The 18,261-nt window shown below is 42.0% G+C and overlaps 9 protein-coding genes across 9 annotated transcripts; 4 read left to right on the top strand and 5 right to left on the bottom strand.

Moving 5' to 3' along the window:
* Positions 1–46: 46 nt before the first annotated feature.
* V2V93DRAFT_365459 (RecF/RecN/SMC protein) lies at positions 47–4,797 on the bottom strand. The gene is made up of 13 exons (XM_066909078.1): positions 4,710–4,797; positions 4,293–4,656; positions 3,869–4,229; positions 3,160–3,816; positions 2,510–3,107; positions 2,352–2,453; positions 2,157–2,296; positions 1,511–2,095; positions 1,202–1,441; positions 938–1,143; positions 747–873; positions 350–691; positions 47–292 (listed from the first exon to the last, which is right to left on the bottom strand). Exons 2-13 carry the CDS (start codon positions 4,613–4,615, stop codon positions 272–274), a joined length of 3,702 nt encoding a protein of 1,233 aa, XP_066767407.1. The 5' UTR covers positions 4,616–4,656; positions 4,710–4,797; the 3' UTR covers positions 47–271.
* Positions 4,798–5,490: 693 nt separating this feature from the next.
* V2V93DRAFT_317915 (uncharacterized protein) lies at positions 5,491–5,996 on the bottom strand (the record flags this gene model as incomplete). Its single annotated transcript, XM_066907249.1, has 3 exons — positions 5,491–5,585; positions 5,643–5,756; positions 5,813–5,996. Coding segments are annotated over 3 exons (393 nt in total), but the record flags the coding sequence as incomplete, so codon positions are not given.
* A 67-nt stretch (positions 5,997–6,063) lies between these two features.
* V2V93DRAFT_365466 (uncharacterized protein) lies at positions 6,064–8,058 on the top strand. The gene is made up of 5 exons (XM_066909079.1): positions 6,064–6,547; positions 6,610–6,760; positions 6,821–6,999; positions 7,064–7,131; positions 7,190–8,058. The coding sequence occupies exons 1-5, from the start codon at positions 6,383–6,385 to the stop codon at positions 7,926–7,928; spliced, it is 1,302 nt and encodes a 433-aa protein (XP_066767409.1). The 5' UTR covers positions 6,064–6,382; the 3' UTR covers positions 7,929–8,058.
* A 239-nt stretch (positions 8,059–8,297) lies between these two features.
* On the top strand, positions 8,298–10,118 carry V2V93DRAFT_365467 (WD40-repeat-containing domain protein). Its single transcript, XM_066909080.1, has 6 exons — positions 8,298–8,348; positions 8,413–8,586; positions 8,636–8,712; positions 8,770–9,700; positions 9,760–9,904; positions 9,963–10,118. Exons 2-6 carry the CDS (start codon positions 8,521–8,523, stop codon positions 10,007–10,009), a joined length of 1,266 nt encoding a protein of 421 aa, XP_066767410.1. The 5' UTR covers positions 8,298–8,348; positions 8,413–8,520; the 3' UTR covers positions 10,010–10,118.
* V2V93DRAFT_332528 (mitochondrial carrier domain-containing protein) lies at positions 9,954–11,734 on the bottom strand. Its single transcript, XM_066907678.1, has 6 exons — positions 11,315–11,734; positions 11,185–11,259; positions 10,996–11,130; positions 10,609–10,946; positions 10,319–10,549; positions 9,954–10,261 (listed from the first exon to the last, which is right to left on the bottom strand). The coding sequence occupies exons 1-6, from the start codon at positions 11,413–11,415 to the stop codon at positions 10,188–10,190; spliced, it is 954 nt and encodes a 317-aa protein (XP_066767411.1). The 5' UTR covers positions 11,416–11,734; the 3' UTR covers positions 9,954–10,187.
* On the top strand, positions 11,677–14,555 carry V2V93DRAFT_365474 (uncharacterized protein). The gene is made up of 9 exons (XM_066909081.1): positions 11,677–11,908; positions 11,963–12,348; positions 12,405–12,555; positions 12,624–12,698; positions 12,762–12,848; positions 12,912–13,530; positions 13,584–13,750; positions 13,815–14,179; positions 14,245–14,555. The coding sequence occupies exons 1-9, from the start codon at positions 11,879–11,881 to the stop codon at positions 14,450–14,452; spliced, it is 2,088 nt and encodes a 695-aa protein (XP_066767412.1). The 5' UTR covers positions 11,677–11,878; the 3' UTR covers positions 14,453–14,555.
* V2V93DRAFT_156251 (uncharacterized protein) lies at positions 14,201–15,411 on the bottom strand. Its single transcript, XM_066906881.1, has 4 exons — positions 15,199–15,411; positions 15,034–15,113; positions 14,935–14,979; positions 14,201–14,865 (listed from the first exon to the last, which is right to left on the bottom strand). Exons 1-4 carry the CDS (start codon positions 15,280–15,282, stop codon positions 14,583–14,585), a joined length of 492 nt encoding a protein of 163 aa, XP_066767413.1. The 5' UTR covers positions 15,283–15,411; the 3' UTR covers positions 14,201–14,582.
* On the top strand, positions 15,344–16,502 carry V2V93DRAFT_365482 (mediator complex, subunit Med20). Its single transcript, XM_066909082.1, has 3 exons — positions 15,344–15,493; positions 15,570–16,062; positions 16,122–16,502. Exons 1-3 carry the CDS (start codon positions 15,480–15,482, stop codon positions 16,326–16,328), a joined length of 714 nt encoding a protein of 237 aa, XP_066767414.1. The 5' UTR covers positions 15,344–15,479; the 3' UTR covers positions 16,329–16,502.
* On the bottom strand, positions 16,369–18,257 carry V2V93DRAFT_155724 (nucleoside transporter-domain-containing protein). Its single transcript, XM_066906880.1, has 2 exons — positions 17,727–18,257; positions 16,369–17,670 (listed from the first exon to the last, which is right to left on the bottom strand). The coding sequence occupies exons 1-2, from the start codon at positions 17,818–17,820 to the stop codon at positions 16,571–16,573; spliced, it is 1,194 nt and encodes a 397-aa protein (XP_066767415.1). The 5' UTR covers positions 17,821–18,257; the 3' UTR covers positions 16,369–16,570.
* Positions 18,258–18,261: the final 4 nt, after the last annotated feature.

Here is an 18,261-nt window from a genome sequence, read left to right on the forward strand (position 1 = left end):
CTAGGGTTTTTGGTCTGTCATGGTATTGAAAGCTACTGCGTAATACTGTTTGATCATATTACTATTTGAAATATTAATCTGTTAAGCAAAAATCACTAGAACTACAAGTAAAAAGTTTTTGCATACAGAAGCTAAATTTCTGGCATTCTGCAGTTCTTAAATCTACTGCGCGAGCCAGCACATGTAGCACCATAATCAGCATACAATCACAAGCAAAAGCAAACAAATCAAGACTTTCTAAAGTACAGGTTTGATCCACCGTGTGTCTCTCTTACTCGGCGTAGGCACGAAGCTACAAAAATATCAGTATACATTTCTCAACTTCACAAGAAAAGGGATAGAAACATACGTCGAGTGTCAACGCTCTGGAGCTGTTTTCGATCTGTGCCCTGTAAATGCCCACAAGAGAATCTGATCTCTCAAACAAAGCGTTCTTCAAACTAATCACAATAAACTGGAACCCAGGACCAGCATGGTCGTGAATGTAGTTGGCAATCTTCGCGACGTTCGCGTTGTCAAGAGCTGCGTCGACTTCATCCAAAACGAAAAACGGAGAGGGTCTATAAGAATGGATCGCAAAGAGCAAGGCTAACGCTGCCATTGTCTTCTCACCGCCCGATAATTGATCCATGTCTCTGAATCGCTTCATAGGCGGCATAGCGTGATATTTGATTCCATCAAGATACGGTTCCTAGACTTTGTCAGTCATTGCTCTATATATTGTCGAGGATTACAGGTTAACTTACATCCTGGTCTTCTACCGTAAGATAAGCAGTACCACCAAGAGGGAATGACCGACTTTTTGTCAGTTCTTTGTAAATCTTGTCAATCTGATCAGAAATATGGTTGTATGCCTTGTTAAACAAGTCAAGTCTAGAAGACGTTAGTATTGGATATATTACTCTGTGTCAAATAGAAAGAAATTTGATAAAAATACCTCCTTTCTTTCACGGCATTAAACTTGTCCTTCGCTTGCTTAGCTTCCTTGCGAGCTTTCTCAAACTCTTTCTCGGTCTCATCTAACCGGCCCTCAACCTCTTCGAGTCGCTCGATGGCTTTCATATTGGGCGACATCTTCTCCATCTCCGCATTCAACGACCTGATCTTTTCCAGCAGTGACTCACCAACTTCGTCGCTGTCATCCTAGAATGCAATTCATAAATCAGATAAAGTGCATTAATATTCCTGTTTGAATACATACCTCGAGCAGTTTTTTGTTTAGAGAGCTAAAGTCAACGACAATTCCAAAGTCATTAGTATCGGGAATTGCCTGCGATGCCCCAACAGAGTCATCGATATCCATACGGTTATCCATCAATGCTTCTTCTCCAATCGGAATATTGTCTAAAGAACCTTCAGATAATGGAAGCTCAATTCCCTCCAATTTGCAATTGCGTAGAGCACTTGCTCTGAGAGAATTTTTAGTCTCCAATTCTTCTTGCTATTTACAAAGAATTAGTTATTCTGCGACTATTTCCAAAAAAATTACTAGTTTAAGCTCTGTACTTACCATTGCATTGACCTTCTTGGAAATTTTTTCAATTTCCTTGCTTATTCTCTGAACTTCTCCACGACTCTTAGCCACCTCGTCAGCTTTTAAATCTGCCATTTCTTTATACTCGCTGGACTCTTCATTGATTGCAGAGAGCTCAGACTGCAAAATGCTGATTTCTTCATTGATAGCCGCCTTCTCGGCAATAAGCTGATTTACAAGCTTGGCTTCTTTTTCAAGACTGGCGTCAATATTACTGAGACGTTCTGTCGTTTCTGCCAAGCGTTCTTGTTCGAATCGCAACTGGTTGGATACCCGAGATCGCTGAGTGGTGAAGATTAGACGTTTCCTAGATGCCTCTTGTAAAAGCGTGCCTTGGAATTCTTCGTATTGACGGATATTGTCGACTCCGATCTTTGAACAGAAAGAAGCGTAAACGCTATCCTCGATCTCTCTCACCTTGTGTTCTAATTGGGTAACTTGAGCATTGATTTGCTCGAAATTGGAATCAATTTCTGCTAGCTTGGGAATCAAAACAACCAGTTGCTCCTCAACAAATTTGAGCTCATCTTGTTTGCTCTTAAGATTGCGATGAATGATAGCCTAGTAAATCAAGTCAGATGCTGAATCGCAAGAGTTGTCAAAAACCAGATATCTCACTTACCAGTTCATCGCGTTCAAATCCAAGCCTTTCTTCCAGCCCACCAACATCGCCTGACAGTGTCTCTTCTATGGATGGGTTCCGCTTAGATTTCGCAAGCTCTGCAAGTTCCGCAAGCAGATTCTCTTTAAGAAGTTGAAGGCCTATATTATGTTAACCTCCAGTTTGTTTATCAGTCGCAAGTACCGGCTAACTTACCTTTCACCTCTTGGTCTTCCCACTTCTTGCCTGTCGCATGTCCATTGCGCCCACCAGTCATTAATCCACCCTTGTGGATCACTGAGCCATCAAGAGTAACAGCTAAAAAGAGAATTAGTACAAATAATCGACAATAAAATTATTCATGCCAAAAGTACCTTTAGCCTCGACTCCGCGTTCCCATCGCATATGCTTGGCAATGTTCATGTCATCGCAAACAACAGCGCTGCCGCAGACGTATTCCATAGCACGTTGATTTGATATATCAAAATCAATCGTATCAATAGCTAATCGCATCTGTTTATGCATGCCCTTGAATGACGAGGAGACTGGCTTAACGACAACGGAATTAAGAGGAATAAAGGTGCAAACACCGGCTCTCTGCTCACGCATATAAGCAATACAGTCTGTAGCCGTCTTCTGAGTATCGACAACAATTGCATCAAAATTACGTCCAAGAACTGTGCTCATTGCAACCTCATATTTTCGTTGCTTAGGCTTGCATAGATCGCAGACTCTGCCGCGAACGCCTGGAATAATCCTCTTCAAAGAAGCGATTGTGTCTTTCATTCGAAGTTCGCGCTCCGACTCGCGGCGATCTGCATTTAACTCGATAAGCTCGTTCAAGCATTTCTGCAATCTGCCATTAAGCTCATCTTGTTTGGCTGTCTGCTCTAATCTTTCGTTGACTGTTGCATTCAGTTGCTGTTTCTTCGATTCAAGATCCTGGATATCTTGATTCACGCGAACAGAGATCTATCATCATGTCAGTTGAATGTGCAGTTTACATACGAAACGGAACGCATACCTGATCATACTTGACGGTTATCTCTGCGATTTCGTCTTCCAAGCGCGACTTCTGCTTCTGGAATTCATCAATTTTCACGCGCAGTGCAGTTCCGCTGTCTTCATCAGTTCTCTTTTGTCGCAAGAAATTGTCAAGGGTCGCCTTTTCCTTGGCGGCCTGCCGATTGAAAGTTTCTTTTAGACTCGCGTATGTTTTCATGTCTGCTTTGCTTAAAGATATTCCAAGTTTCTGCGAAGCAGTACGTTGTTGCTCTTCAAAAGCAGTAATTGTCTTGTTGATCTTGTCAAGCTCTCTCTGTAGATGCTGTACAGTGGCCTCCTGGCGAGAGACCTCAGCTGCGACTTCAATCTGACGAGATTTGTGTCGCTTCTCATTGGCGTTTATTACCTTTATCTTCTCATCAACCGGTACCATACTAGTTGACTTATCCTCAATCGATTTCTCAAGCTTTCGGATAACTCTCTCCTGCTTCTGGAGTTTGCGAGTAGCCTGGGATTGCTCAGCTTTTAGTTTATCAAGAATTTGTTGCTCGTTAGCCATCTCTGTTCTGAGTTTGCGCGCCTGGTCTTGCGCAACTTCGATTTGAACATTGCTGGCGTCAATAGAGCGTGTATAATGGTATAATTGCCACAGTATATGAGTCTTGACAGCAGAATCCTGATTAGATTGTAAGCATGTGTAACAGAGTACTGAAACATAGGTAACTCACTCTCTGCTTAATCTTCTTTTCCAGCAGTTCTACTTCAACTTTCTGTTCCATATATTGTTTAATTTCAGTATTATAAGTACGCTTCTTGCTAAAAGCCAGATTGGAAGCATCAGCAGCTTGTTCTTGCTGCTCTTTCAGACTGTCATAGTCGGACCTGTATTCCAATGACCCCGAAATCTGCTCAATAAGACGCGTCAGATCCTTGGGAGATTGAGCGGCTATCGCCTCAACGTCGCCTTGGAAAACGAGGAAGTTTCGCGCTTTAATAAGAATATTCTCCTCTTCTAACGCTCGAGAATATTGAGAGGCACTGACCGATTTGCCGTTGATACGATACTCACTAGAACCTTGGCTCGTAATTCTATGCCACCGCGTGTTAGCAAAATACGAACAAGGAGACGCGTTTTCGACGCACTATACATACGATCGTTTCAGTTTAATCTCATCGCCATCATCCTTCACATAAACCGCAGTAACTGAAGCCGTTGCTGGATCGCTTTCGCCTTGTGTTGCGAGATCGTTGTTTGTTGTCATAACTCTACCACGGTAAACAAGATCCTTAAGCTGCGTACTACGCAGATGGCTGCTCTTGATACCGAGAACAAAAGAGATAGCATCCATCATATTACTCTTTCCAGCTCCATTTGGCCCAATAATACTAGTAAAATATGACTGGCCGAAGTCGATAGTCTGCGTAGATTTGTAAGATTTGAAGTTGCTCACTTCAATACGCGTGAGCTGTCCCATATTGGAGGCAGTGTGCACGAAACGCTAGAAGCAGCTACAATCTGAAGTATTATAAGCGGTCAAAAACAATAAAGTAAATAAAACGTGAAGATACCCTGCGCGCAAATGTACGATAGAAGGGCAATATGAAAAGAAGAGTCGAAGAGAAACACGCGCTGGAGTGATACGCTACCGATAGAGACGCGTCGATATCCGGGTAAGTGAATGGCGCGTCAAGCCCTAACCTGAATTTGCATTTTGTTTACATAGTATAATTTAAATACACTAAAAATTCAATATTTTCAGGCTGTCAAACTGACCCTACGAGCAGGAGGCAATGGTTTTTCGATTATGCTATTATGTACGGGGCAGTATTGCTATTTGAAACTTAAAGTAACATCCGAATCACAGAACTTATTTATATTTGCCAATCTGCCAATCCATGAAAACTTCCAAAACGCCTCCCAATGCAGTAAATCGTTCACAATTGACAGTATCATCCATCAGTAATAATTTGCCCTACCTTCAACGTATGAAGGAAAAAAAATGCAATATCATGCGTTTTGGTTTTTTTGGTTTTGTATTTCTAGCTTCTTTGCCTTCTTTTGGGTGTTCTGTATTTTCTTTGCGGAAGCCAGTTCTCTTCTAGCTTGCTTGCTGGTCAATTTTTGTTTGTCATCAACAGACAAAACAGCCCCACCATTGTCACTCTGTTCTTCGGTAGAGGGTGTATCGAGCTTGACAGAATTATCTGCGTTATCGACCGCCGCAGTTGTAGCAGGCTTGACGCTAAAATTTTGATCTCCATTAGCTGCTGGACCCGTTTTCAGTTGTTTCAGAAACTCTGAGACTTTGGCATTTTCAGTTTCTGAAAGCTTGTTAGTCTCTAGAGCTGGTTTCTTTTGCGCGCGCTCTTCGTCATAAGCGTCATTGCCCGATAGCGCATGTTTTATAAATCGCCCAGCAGCAGGCTTGTCTAGCTGCATTTGTCCTTGTTTATCTGTCAGTAAATCTAAAATAAAGCTGGATCTGCGCTTTCAAAACTTACGTCCTGCAAGTAACTCCTCAGCATGCTTCACTTTCTTCATATAAGTCTGGACTCTTCGGATATCGCTCATAACCGGATGATCTGGTGTGAAACTATCACTGACTTTCAATGCAGCTAGTAATCTGTTAGTCTGTGATAAAAAAAATGGAGCCGAATCACTACACGCATACAAAAAATTGACGAATTCAGAGCATAAAGTAAAGTCATGCACGCCTTAGCTTTGTCCATGGGCGGCAAATCAGCGATAAAAGCTGCGAGGCCATCTTTGGTTAGATGAGAAATGCTCGATTCTAATAGAGTCATTTCGCTGTCAAGAGCCTCGAAAAAAGGCTCAATAGATTCGGATCTGCTCATATCGACTAATCTAGCGCGCTGTCCTTGTCTGAATGTGTAAACTTGGGATGCTGCAATATAAATGCATGTCAAATATAAAAAATTTAGGCGGGAAAAGCCCGAACCCAGATCCTGAATCTTAAAATGTTGTTTACGGTAGGGAAGCTGGCCCATTATGCAATGTTAATCTAGCCCTCAAAGAGAAACTGAGAACAAGGTTATAGAGTAACGGAATCGTTCTGATAATACGTGGATAAGTGGGTTTACATCTACTCCCTATTGAATTCAATTGCTGCATTTGGCTCAGGATCTAGCTTCAAGAACTAGCTATATATTTAATACACACTTGACCCACGGCACAATTTCACACCTTGCCGGCTTCTGTCTGTTTCATATATTCAGTCAACATGGCTGAAAATGCCGTTGCTGCTTCGGCCGCGGATATTGAAAATCAGCTCAATATTGTAATTGATGGGGGTTTTCCTGATGAGAAACTTTATAGCGATGACGGTGAGATGGAAGTCGACAAGGACAATGGTGGAGGCGCTTCTCAAAAGGTTGACAATACTGAGGTTTGTATCATAATCCAGCATCTTATTCCTTCAAAGGCAATATACTGACAGCAGCAAATTAGGAGACAATCCCTGAAGCATACTCGCTAAAACGTTCTGAAGCTGTCTGCTTGATTGGTGTTGACGAAATGTCGACCAAAGATGTCAAATTATACGCGTCAACTTATTTTCCTGAAGAGGCTCCGAAATTTGAATGGATCGATGACAGTTCAAGTATGTAGATGTTACATGGGTTGATCTATGGGCAACGAAGAGACTAACAATGTAGCGAAGTATTACTCGTGTATAGATATGATGACGTAGCTAAGCGGGCTTTAGATGCCTTTACATCTGAGGCGGAGTATTATGACGAGGCTCCCGGCGATGGTGCTTTAAGAAACGCCAAAGTGCATCCCGAGAATGGAAAACACTCGCTGAAAGTTCGGGAAGGGCTAATCACTGACCGAAAAGAGGTGTGTGATTTTTTTCTTGAAATTATATCTCATTGCAGTTGAAATTAACAAATTGATCTTACAGAAAGAAGCACGTTTGAAAAGCCGATATTATCTATTCCACGGTGATCCTCGCGAGGACGAGGAGCGAAAGTGCGTCGACTCATTGTTTATATATCTGTTTGCGATCTAGAGTATTGACGATTTATAGGCGCACGTCTGAGCGTAGGCCCGACAGGGGATCGGCACCGGATGGGAGATATTCTGATAGGAGATCAAGAAGACGAAGTGCATCGCCTACCAAGTTGAGAGACGGTGACGACGATGAATCCTCTTCTGGTTATAGAGACAGATATCCGCCGATCAATAAGACATGGGGCCATTCCTCATCACTTGATCGCTATGTTCCGAGCGAAAATTATGACAAGTTTGCTCGGAGAATCGACCGGTATGCGCCTCGACAGAATATTAATGAATACGTTCCAGACTATGACTCAGGGCGCCTATCACCCGAGAGAAAATCTAGGCGCAGATCTGAACATGAAGAGGGCAGATCTAATACTAGACGTCCGCCGATATCATTAGCCAGAGATGTGGATACAGCGCCGGATAATTCTGAAGAAGAAATATTTGCTACACCAGAAGGTCGTTTATCTGGCCGGCTTTCCGTTGAAATCGATCCCGAAAGACGACTGGCTCGAAGTCAAGCAGATAGCGGTAAAAGTTCAAGCAAGAAGGGATTAGATAATAACTTCTCCGGCCGGATAGGTGATGCTGGTAGTTCAGATATTCTGTCAGAATCAAAGGAATCTGGGAGTTCGTTTGCAACTCGTTTGGGCAGTAAATCGCAACCGCTGCAAAAGAGTGAAAATAGCTCTGATTTTGCTAGTCGACTCTCGAGTAAGGATAAGGGACGACGACGCAGAGCGCATCATCTTGACTTTGATTGAGCTGCTTCAGTGGCTTTTTGCTGTGGATCCAATTCGTTTTTCGAAGCTGAAGTGTATATGAGTTGGAACTTGTAGTATCGCTAGTAGTCGTAGTATCTTTAATGTACATTATTCATGACCATATGCTGATAGATTTCTATCGGATTTTATAATCCGACATTTTTAATACTTGCGTCTCCTAAAAAATTAGATATATCTTCTATTATTATTTATTAGTGATATTCGCAAATAATGTTTCAGGTTGCGGTTTGTAGTATTTGGACTATAAAGATGCAATAAAGCTGACGAATATTTACTGACGATAACTCCGCCGCACGTAAAATAAACTCAATTCGCTATCAAAATGGCGTTTCATTATCTCACGCAGCACTTCCCTGTTCATTCAACACATACTACTTGTTACATACAAAAAACAAGAAGGTAAGAACCAAACAGACAGAACCACTTATTTTTTATTGTGCTGTTGCTGCTAAATTATTGTAAGCAAAACTGAGGAGTACCTATTGGTCTACTCTGACGACGCCGACGATAATTTGTCTCTGAGTGCAGACCTTCAGCTAAATACTGACGCTTTGTGTTTCAGAGATTGAATATGCCGTCTCGGGACAATATTCATGTTATTGTAGCGCGATATCTTCGCGACAATGCGTACGACGCAGTAAGTAGATGTTTCAAACGGACCTTATCAGGCATACTAATTGTTACAGACCCTTGAGGCATTCAAAGGAGAGCTTGGCATCGAAGATGACATGATTCCATCTGATCACTCTATGACGCTTGAGAGGTGAGTGAGCTTCTCCGACACATCAATACCCTCATTTTACTGATTTTACATCACTAGCATTATCGAGCAAAAACGTCTTTATGACCTTGCCATGGGAATCCAAGAAATGGAGATTAAGCCCGAGCCGAAGGATGCCTGGGCAATTCCCGCCCCAAATTTCAAGTCTTTACTCCCCGAACAAATGGCGAATATTCTTTTTGTTAAGGTGGCCAATCTATCTATGCCGACTTCTATTGACGATCCAGCTGCAGGTAACTCGGTACGACCCTGCATTTTAGTTACAGAGGCAGACCGCTCATTGCGAATATTTGACTTCTACACTTTCGATCTTTTGAAGGTGTACTTGCACATACATTCTTCGCCTATATTAATGCTTGAGGTTTTAGACGAATCTAATATCATGACTGGAGGAATGGATGGAAGACTTGTGATTTCGACGCCGAGCACTGGTGAAGTCACGGTTGAACTAAAGGATCACTTCAAATATCTTGTCAAAATCGCGATTTCAAAGGATCATAAATATGTTGCTACTGCCGGTTATGACAAGAAAGTGCATGTATACTCTCTCGAAAAGCCAGAGAGTGGCCCTATAGTGCTCTCAAAGATTGGCACGCTAACGTTTCCAACTAATCCCGAAGCTGCCATATTCGTTTACGCAGACGGCGAAGACGGAGCAACTACTACAAAGTTAGTGGTTTCAAGACGTGATTCTACATTTTTATACTATTACAAACTTCAGCCTAACCTGGTTGAGTTTGCCCGTCACAACTTGAATCCAGAGAGCAACTCTTGGGTTTCTTTTTGTGCTATGGATTTGGTATTGGATCCTACTGAGCATAAATATTTGGGAGCTGTTACCTCAACGGTACCGCACATGAGATTTATGTTGCTTGAGTCTGGTAATGATACGATTTTAAAAAACGCGTTTACTCGGGCCCCTCAGGATGCCTACTCGACTAGTAGAGTCACATGGAGACCACAAGGATCTGTAAGAATTTTGATCATGAAATTTTAAGGTCATGAATGGAAACTAACTATTTTGTATAGGGCATCTGGTGTAATGGTGACGACGGCCTGATTAGAGGCATCGAAGTTTCGACTGGAGCAGTTACGGCAGAACTAAGACACCACGAAGGAAAAGTAAAAGCACTCTACTCAGGGATGGTTGACGGTAAAGAAGTTGTAGTTACTGGTAAGTGTCGGCCCTTTTTTTTGCGTCTACCTTATGTCACATGCTGATTTATTTAAAGGTGGATTTGATAAGACCATTGCTGTGTGGGAGATTGACCAGAGGTAAACAAAAATTTGGATTTGTAGAAAGATTTTATAGACAGAAAGGAGAGTGAGTGATTGAGTGTAAATATTGTTGTATAGCAGATATGAATTTGAACACTGTGATTCAAAAATCTTATTCGTGTATTTTCAACTGAAAGTCGCTATCAGATTATGGCTTGCTGTATAAATATTCAGATTGTCTATTTCAACAAGGCAGTCTTCTTACGCCAGGTTCTAACTGCCCGGAAAATCAGCAAGATTAGCAATTCGACCTCTGAAAATGCAAGACTTATTAGTATGTGTATAAAAAAAAAGAAACCAGATTACATACGGTCTCTAAACATAAAGAGCAGACCCTGAACAAGAACTCCTTTAGAGATTTGAGGTCCAATTCCCTTAAACAATCCTCTCATTCCTTCATTTTTGAATAGATACGCTAGGGCATCGATAAATGAATTAAAGCGCTTCTCGCCAGCCTTGGGTTTCGATTGGGTCATAACTTTAGCCACAATCATTGGTTGCGTCGCAACAGTAGCCATGGACTTGGACAATGCTCCAAGAACTTATCAACAGATCCAGTCAGCGTATTTAATTCATTTTAATGAAAGCGCATCTACTTACAGAAGGAATCGTAAGCTGTCAGGTTAGCTTTGCCGGCGAAGAAGATGTTTCTGAATCGCTGATACATGCCATATGTGATGGCGGGGTTGACCACAAGTACAAGAGACGCCTTGAGACCTCTCCATAAGCCACTTGGTCCATCTTCAGCAATAACTTCCTTTCCTGTCTTTAAGAATTCTGATGGAGTCTCTTCGGTTTGCTGGCGAGTCGTCACCACACTGACAGGAATTGTGAAGATCTGCGCCAATGCTCCTGCAATTGCGCCAAGGATGAGTTCCATGGCAGTAGAAATGCTTGGGTACTTTCTTTGATAAGCTAATCTAATAAATCCGTACCAGCTATTTGTATTGTTAGCACTATTCTTAAAGTCATACGTAGCTGACGTACTAGAAATAAGCGAAGTTGGTAGACGCGACACCAAGAAGAGATCCCGGCAAACCGGTATACAAAGCAGGAACGCCTCCCTTCTTGTAGATCTTTTTTACAGCATCCGCGGTACTAATGTAATAATCCTCGTTTGAACTAAAAATGTGTCAGCTCATAGCTTCAAGAAGATCGGGGTCACATTTTACATACGCTTGTCCTTTCTCTAGAGTATCTTGATCAGATGCGAGGCTCTTTTTTTTCTGTACCTGAAGCTTGGTTTTGGCCCTTAACATAGGTTAGTTCTCTGGTTTTTTATCTTTGCCTTGACGTGGTGCCTCACAAATCTAGAGGATAGACGATCGTGTTTGCCAACACGGCACCGGCAGCGCCGGATAGTGCATATCCCCAAGGGGGAAGTACCTCTTTCGAAGGGACCGGCATGCGTAATTTGGGTAAAAGGTAAAGAAGTAGAAAAGCAAAAAAGATAGGAGAAAGTATTGACGGGTACTCGAGAAGATCGCGATAAGGTAATAATAGAAAATAAAGGCCGATAAAGGTAAAGGCGCGAATCTATTGGGAGATCTCCAGCAAATGACGTAAAAGATGAGCGCGCCGTTTGCCAGCCACAGGCAGTATTGATGGCAAATTAAACAGATTATCAAAGCTATATCTTTATAGGAATAATACGTACTCTCAATTACAGGAAAGAGATCACTCATTTAAATGAAGCAGCACTCGGCTCTTTCTTTACGACTTCAGCCCCGCAGCTCGGGCCGAGCTTACTCGAAAAGGCCCAACCTCGGCTGAACTTTATATTCAGGGGTAGCTGATCAGGGTAATGCCTTAACCTTGCGCTGCGATCCTGGCGATACTCTTTTCTGATAGTGCTCCCCGTTTCCAGCCCATGGACCTATCTCACGAAAATCGTGCAAAGGTTGCTATATCTCATGTTGTATCTAAATTTATCGTGTTCTCACATAATTACTAGAATGCCTTAGCTACTGCCCGTGTCCTCTCTGAACGCGGCGATCGACATGACGCTCTCCAGGCTGCCCTGGAAGCAAGCTCGTTATTCATTGACGCAACTAGGAACGCTACCTCAAAGGCTGAACGAGCACGTTTAAAAGAGCAGTTTGAAGTTGCAACTTCACTGGCGAAGAAGCTCAAGGCAGTTCCACTTACTTTATCAAGGTCAGAACATTCACCTCAGTCGCAGCGGTTAAAACCGAGCAAGGAGGCACGGTTATTCGCAGAGTTGAAGCTACCTACTAAAGAACGCGCCGTTATTTTGAGGAGTTCAAAAATTGGTGGTCTGGTATTTCCCCCGTGGGAGGCATCCGACTCACTACCTGTCTCTTCCAATGAGCTGTTTACGTATGAATATTGCTCTTTTACATGCCTTTTGAGATTTCAATTGACTAATAATCTAGTGATCCTGCCGGCTTTCTTTCTTTATCGCTAGATCAGAAGACACACTTTGCGGGGTGGAAGCGACCGTCTGAAATCTGGGGCCAAAGTGCAATTCTATTCAACAATTCAGAGAGTAACTCTGGTCAACCTCTATCGTCTGATATATGTCAGGTATGATGATCCTATAATATAAACATTTTTAGATTTCAGCGAAATAGTAATTGACGATAAATCCAAAGGACATTTTACCAGACTGCTCAGTTGTCGCGTCACTGTCTGCGATATCTCACTGGGAGTATTTGTCGGGACGTGTAGTAAGTTTACACAAGATAAAATAAGTGCTTACGACATTACAAACTAACGGACAATCGTTCCAGCTAATTTCTGACGTATTATATCCCTCCCAAAAATCTCAGAACGGAAAATATTGCGTAAAATTGTTTTTCAATGGAGTGTATCGCAAGGTCCGTTGATAAATCCATTGTGTTACCTTTTTCAAACATGCATATTCTGACTGCGTCGGTTAGGTCATTATTGACGATTATCTGCCGACATCGAATTCATCAAGATACATACATGTTATCTCAAGATCAAATAACTGTCTTTACGGTCCAGCTTTGATAGAAAAGGCATATCTAAAAGTAATGGGTGGATATGATTTTCCGGGATCAAATGCTGCCAGTGACATTTTTGCTTTAACGGCATGGATTCCTGAACATATTCTACTACATAGCGACAGTATCGACCTAATAGCTCTTTGGAATCGATTGTTCGCTGCCTGGAGGTTTCGAGACATTTTGATTACTATAGGAACCGGACTATTGACGGCCGAGGAATCAGAACTTTTTGGTTTGGTCAGCGAGCACGATTATGCAGTTATAGATATGCGAGTCTTGGAAAGCGGTCAACGCGTGGTTTTGATCAAGAACCCATGGAATTTAGAAAACTTGCCGCAGTCCTCTCAGTCGCGATTTATGAGTGCTGAATCGTTACCTCAAGTAGAAAACTGCTGCTGGATGGAGTTTTCTCGTATGAGTGTACGCTTTAATAGCCTGTATCTCAACTGGAATCCTTTATTGTTCAAATATAAAAAGCAGGCGCATTTTGAATGGAATTTGGAAAATGGGAAGGGATTCGGATCACTACGTAAGTTTCTGATCATTAAATGCAAGAGTTAATTACTAATTTCGTTTTGAAAGATCTGAGTCCGCAAATGTCTATTGAAAATCAAAGTGTTGATGAGTCTAAAGTTTGGATTCTTTTGACAAAACATATAATTAAAAATGATACCAAGATATTTATTGCTCTTCATGTTTTCAACGATCCTGGCACCAGAGTCTGGAGGAAGAAGCCCACGATTATCAAAGTGAGTTTCTATTTTCATGATGAAAAGATTATTTTTCTTGGGCTAATATTACTTAATGTCATAGTCAAACTTTGTCGATTCTAGTCAAACGCTCGTTCGAGTTGATATACCTGCAAACACAAAATACACTATTGCGGTTGCTGCCCAAAGTAGCAACTTCAGCCCGCATGCGTTTTCTCTCTTTGCATATTCGCTAAATCCAATAAATCTCGAGCCAGCTAGCGAAGCGTTTCCGTATTCAGCCGATGCTGATGGACTCTGGACGGAACTTACTTCAGGAGGCAACACTCGCTCGCCTGGCTATATATATAATCCGCAATACAAACTCACAGTCACCCAAGATTCCATAATTCAGTTGATTATCGAGACACGGTCTCATAGCCCGGTGCATGCTCAAATTGTCTGGGGCGGTGGCCATCGAGTCCACTCGTAAGTTTCGATTTTTGGCAATATTAAATTTCGTGTAGTATGGTTGTGCTAAAGACTCATAATAGGATTCTTCCACGGGATATAGTTTTAGATACTGGTGAGTACCGAGTAGGAAGCGCGATGAGCATGAAAGGTCAAGTCATGAAAGGCGATTACACAGTTGTCGTATCGCTTTATGATCCAGGATTGATGGGCGAGTTTTATCTGCATTTGATATCAGATCATCCTAGTCAGTTGACTAGATTGTCAGATTTTCGAGCAAGACCAGAGTAATTGAGAATGGGAGCATGGTCATATGAATATGACTAAGATTGTACGATTGTAAGGCAGTAATAATGTATAATACAATAGCATAAATTTGACTCTAAAATTACGGGTTCTCCTTTCTCTCACTATTTGTTGATTAATCATCCGTGCCTTTTCCATACCCTCCGCGACCAGGATCATAATCCATTCGAAACTCATCTCTGATTTGACCTCCGGATTTTCCACGACCATACTGTCGTCCTTCCTTGAACCCAGCATCGATATCGGTCTTGATTACTCGCTCATCAAGCTTAGATTTATTGATATATCGCATGCATGCCAATGCGTCTTCGCGGGTGTAATACTCGACAAAGCAGAATCCGCAAGGTGTCTTACTGAAGCGATCTAAGCCCATGACGATTTTTTTGACCTCGCCGACTCTATTTATAAAATGTGTAAACCATCAGGTTCTTATAGTATTATACCACTCAAAATAAATATTAGCATACTTCGAAAATAATTCCATGATTTGTTCTTCTGTGGTGTAGAATGACCTGTATATCTCATGGTTAGACATTATCTTCAGCGTGAAGAATATTCATACATACAGATTTCCAACATAAAGTGTGCTAGACTCTTCGAGTTTTTTTCTCTGGAACTCTGCGTCCTCTCTGTCTGCCGAGGATCTCTAAAAAATTATTTGCGTAAGCATATTCAATTGCTGGATTGAATGATTTGAATTAGCAGTAGCCACAAAAATGGAGGGTTTGTACCAGTTTCTTCTCGACGTATGCACTAGGTGCATCTAATCTAAAGGTCGAGTGAACAGCGTATGTTTGGCGCGAGTCCAATGCCATTCTGTAAATAGCTGAGCTGCTTGATGTGGTTAAAAAGACCTCAATTAGTCGGTGCACGGAGGAGTTTGATTTAGCAGTGATATCTTCTCAAATGTCGCGCCGCACCACGCTGATCTAGTCTTGATTACGACTGAGTGAACTAATCATCTAATCCGTATTCTCGTCCAGATATTTATTAACATATACAGGGTTCAAGCATGCCAGTTACCGGGTGCGTTCTTATCAATGATATTTTATATTTTTATGTGCATAAATAATAATGCAGCAGATACTGACTCAAGCTGCAGACTCTATGTAGTTCAGGAACCAGGTACAATTGCGAGTACAATATCGAGTATTAACGACAAAATCACTCGTCAATTCCCTAAAGTTCTCGGTAAATGGTCAATCGAATACAAATTATTTCGAGAAAATCCCGAAATCAGTACGCCGGGAAGACAGGGCTCACAGGCACATATAGATCAATACCAACAGCAACCGCAAAGCAAGGCGCGCTTTCTTTCACAGCTGCATTTATCTACACATGACGATGATGTGTTTAATTTGATTGACGAGCCAATGAGTTACTCGGCTGCAAGGGCGGGAATTAAGTCTGATAAGAAAGTACTCGCGGTGTTTGACAAAGGCATGGATTCGATTATCGGAGCAAAATTACAGAGTATGTGGTTATTGCGGCAATCAATGAGGGCCGAAGGCCATGTATTTGCCATCGGAGACTCTTTTCTTGTGCGAACGGCAAATGTAACACAAAATGGTACATTTAAATTCTTAATTATAGAGGTATTCCTGTTTCCTTTGTTTTCCACTCAATTTCGACTCTTAACAGAGATGTGTTACAGGTCGAATATCTGGCCAGCGATGATCTCGATGCATCCAAAGAAATAATAGCAGGCTTCATCACCAAATGCGGATTCCCCCAAGGCCGCCTATTTTTTGGAGATTCGTTAGACATCTATCGCGAACCTGCCGAAGATCCCAAGAAATTTGGCAAAATCGCACATTGTCTTCAGTACATGGAATTCTTCAGGATGCGGCCATCCGGTTAATTAACTACTAAATGTACGTTCAGAATATGATATGTAAGATAAACAGAATTATGCATAATATATGTACAGTTCTTGCATGCAAAATCGCGGAAACAAAATATGAAAAGATAAACCTTTAGTTATGCTCTACGCGCTTATCAACCGCTCGCTACAATTAACCGATCAGAAGCCAGAAAAATGAAAATAAAATAAAATAAAAACAGAACAAAATATAAGTCCAAATATATAATACGAAACATGCATTACTCTATTTCCGCCACCAGCGCAAAGCTGGTCAACGAACCAGCAGCCAATCCAAGGTTCAAAGCCAATCCCATAAATCCACCAGCGGCCTCCTTCTCGTCTTCAGCCACGTAACTCTCGGCATTCATCATTGCACAGCTACCAATATACCCGTTTGTAATACCAAATGCGAATTGTAAAAGCATGTAAAAAAAGTCACTTGAGATGGCTGCGCCTTCTCCGTTGACATTACAAAGGAAGAACAAAGGAATAAAAATTAATCGGGCGACGGCGAAAATCGCCATGTTCTTTTGTGAATGCATCACAAGTTGAGGATATCCACAAACAAGTCGACCGGCGAGGTCACCTGCGTTCCAAATGAGGTATGCGAATGGGATGTACACGTTTGGTCGAAACCACGAAGTTGATGAAGTCACGCCTTCGACATAATTAACCGAAAGAACGGTGGAGGCAAAAACGGGGAACATCAAAGTAAGACCGAAAGTGAAGAAAACCGCAAAAGCTGAATAATATAGCTTCTTGAGCAATGCAGTGAGAGGAACATATTTTCGACTTGGTTCAGCGGCAATATCACCAGACAGGGAATGGGTCAGAACACTACCGTGATTAATGACTGCCTTTTGTCTTCTATAAAACGACATCCAGAAGAAAATAGTGACGACGGATACACCGGTTGCAGTCAAAAAGTAAACGAAAGAGCTAGCGGATGATGAAGATTGGCCTGCCTGTCCGGTACTTGTAGACTCTACCGATACGACTGAGATAATCTGTGCGACAGATGGAAGTACACCCGCGATAGCTTGACCAACCATAATTCCCTGAGTATATACAGGTGTGAAAAGATTAGCAATAGCAAATGCACCATTTTGCGAAAGCGAGGTAGCCACGGCTGAGAAAAAAACTGAAAGCAAAAGGTAAATGAAGTACACTACGATATGCCAAGCCTCCTCGGTAACTGAAGCGATTGCCAAAATTGTGAAATTGAAAGCGTTCAAAAACAACGCGATCCAAATACGCAAAGTATAGCTTGCGTCTTGCTGCTTATGGGAGAGGTAGAGCATCGAGAGAGTTGCTGTGACTGTGCTAGTCGTCATCATGACTACGCGACGTAATTTTAGTAATGGATGGAGTTTGCAAATGATTTGATACACTTACAGCTTTGAAAATTCTCTCTTAAGAACTCGCTTTCTTTAAATCTGTCTTGAAAGTAGGCGGCCGCGCTAAGGAAGCAATTCCAGGGCCAAAGCATGGCAAGCCCTTGGAAAGTAAAATGGTCAGCGCAATCTACAGGCACAATGCACTCATAGAAAAACACAGCTCACCTAGAAGTAGAAATGCCCAATAATCCATAGAGTTATACGTTTCCTTCGCATGCTGCATCATCTTTGCGTGAGAGTCGACATCATGATTGTTTTCAAGATTATTGAGAGCATCAGCGGCTATGAGGTCATCGTCATTATCGACTGTACTCAAGAACCCCGACGTCGAACTTGGAAACTCATCTTCGCTGCTCAAGAGATGTGAACGCGACGTATCTGAGAACTCTGTCATTTGAGAGAGGATTGTGGTAAGTGGGTTAATAAAGCAGTAGCAATACTAGAGCGATTAATTCTTGTGCACGAGCCAAGGGGGAGATTGTCAGCAAAGTAGGGTGTTGTGTTGGTTTTGTGGAAGCGATTGCGCTTGGCCG

Source organism: Kockiozyma suomiensis (assembly GCF_038497685.1).
Source record: "Kockiozyma suomiensis strain NRRL Y-17356 unplaced genomic scaffold V2V93scaffold_3, whole genome shotgun sequence".
NCBI lineage: Eukaryota > Fungi > Ascomycota > Lipomycetes > Lipomycetales > Lipomycetaceae > Kockiozyma > Kockiozyma suomiensis.

Excerpts from the sequence above, each read along its gene's own strand:
- V2V93DRAFT_155724 (XM_066906880.1), bottom strand. The coding sequence starts at position 17,820 with ATGCTTTGGCCCTGGAATTGCTTCCTTAGCGCGGCCGCCTACTTTCAA. Across the intron at positions 17,671-17,726 it reads AAGAGAGAATTTTCAAAGCT|TCATGATGACGACTAGCACA; the intron begins GTAAGTGTATCA and ends TACGTCGCGTAG.
- V2V93DRAFT_156251 (XM_066906881.1), bottom strand. The coding sequence starts at position 15,282 with ATGGCATTGGACTCGCGCCAAACATACGCTGTTCACTCGACCTTTAGA. Across the intron at positions 14,980-15,033 it reads ACACTTTATGTTGGAAATCT|GTCATTCTACACCACAGAAG; the intron begins GTATGTATGAAT and ends TGAGATATACAG. Across the intron at positions 14,866-14,934 it reads ATCATGGAATTATTTTCGAA|AGTCGGCGAGGTCAAAAAAA; the intron begins GTATGCTAATAT and ends TTTTATAAATAG.
- V2V93DRAFT_365466 (XM_066909079.1), top strand. The coding sequence starts at position 6,383 with ATGGCTGAAAATGCCGTTGCTGCTTCGGCCGCGGATATTGAAAATCAG. Across the intron at positions 6,761-6,820 it reads ATGGATCGATGACAGTTCAA|TATTACTCGTGTATAGATAT; the intron begins GTATGTAGATGT and ends AATGTAGCGAAG. Across the intron at positions 7,132-7,189 it reads CGCGAGGACGAGGAGCGAAA|GCGCACGTCTGAGCGTAGGC; the intron begins GTGCGTCGACTC and ends GACGATTTATAG.
- V2V93DRAFT_332528 (XM_066907678.1), bottom strand. The coding sequence starts at position 11,415 with ATGCCGGTCCCTTCGAAAGAGGTACTTCCCCCTTGGGGATATGCACTA. Across the intron at positions 11,131-11,184 it reads ACTCTAGAGAAAGGACAAGC|TTCAAACGAGGATTATTACA; the intron begins GTATGTAAAATG and ends ACACATTTTTAG. Across the intron at positions 10,262-10,318 it reads GCTCTTTATGTTTAGAGACC|AGGTCGAATTGCTAATCTTG; the intron begins GTATGTAATCTG and ends TTGCATTTTCAG.
- V2V93DRAFT_365459 (XM_066909078.1), bottom strand. The coding sequence starts at position 4,615 with ATGGGACAGCTCACGCGTATTGAAGTGAGCAACTTCAAATCTTACAAA. Across the intron at positions 2,454-2,509 it reads ACGCGGAGTCGAGGCTAAAG|CTGTTACTCTTGATGGCTCA; the intron begins GTACTTTTGGCA and ends TTCTCTTTTTAG. Across the intron at positions 1,442-1,510 it reads CCAAGAAGGTCAATGCAATG|CAAGAAGAATTGGAGACTAA; the intron begins GTAAGTACAGAG and ends CTTTGTAAATAG.
- V2V93DRAFT_365467 (XM_066909080.1), top strand. The coding sequence starts at position 8,521 with ATGCCGTCTCGGGACAATATTCATGTTATTGTAGCGCGATATCTTCGC. Across the intron at positions 9,701-9,759 it reads CATGGAGACCACAAGGATCT|GGCATCTGGTGTAATGGTGA; the intron begins GTAAGAATTTTG and ends TATTTTGTATAG. Across the intron at positions 9,905-9,962 it reads TAAAGAAGTTGTAGTTACTG|GTGGATTTGATAAGACCATT; the intron begins GTAAGTGTCGGC and ends ATTTATTTAAAG.
- V2V93DRAFT_365482 (XM_066909082.1), top strand. Across the intron at positions 16,063-16,121 it reads TTAAATTCTTAATTATAGAG|GTCGAATATCTGGCCAGCGA; the intron begins GTATTCCTGTTT and ends GATGTGTTACAG.
- V2V93DRAFT_365474 (XM_066909081.1), top strand. The coding sequence starts at position 11,879 with ATGGACCTATCTCACGAAAATCGTGCAAAG. Across the intron at positions 11,909-11,962 it reads CTCACGAAAATCGTGCAAAG|AATGCCTTAGCTACTGCCCG; the intron begins GTTGCTATATCT and ends CATAATTACTAG. Across the intron at positions 13,751-13,814 it reads AGAAGCCCACGATTATCAAA|TCAAACTTTGTCGATTCTAG; the intron begins GTGAGTTTCTAT and ends TTAATGTCATAG.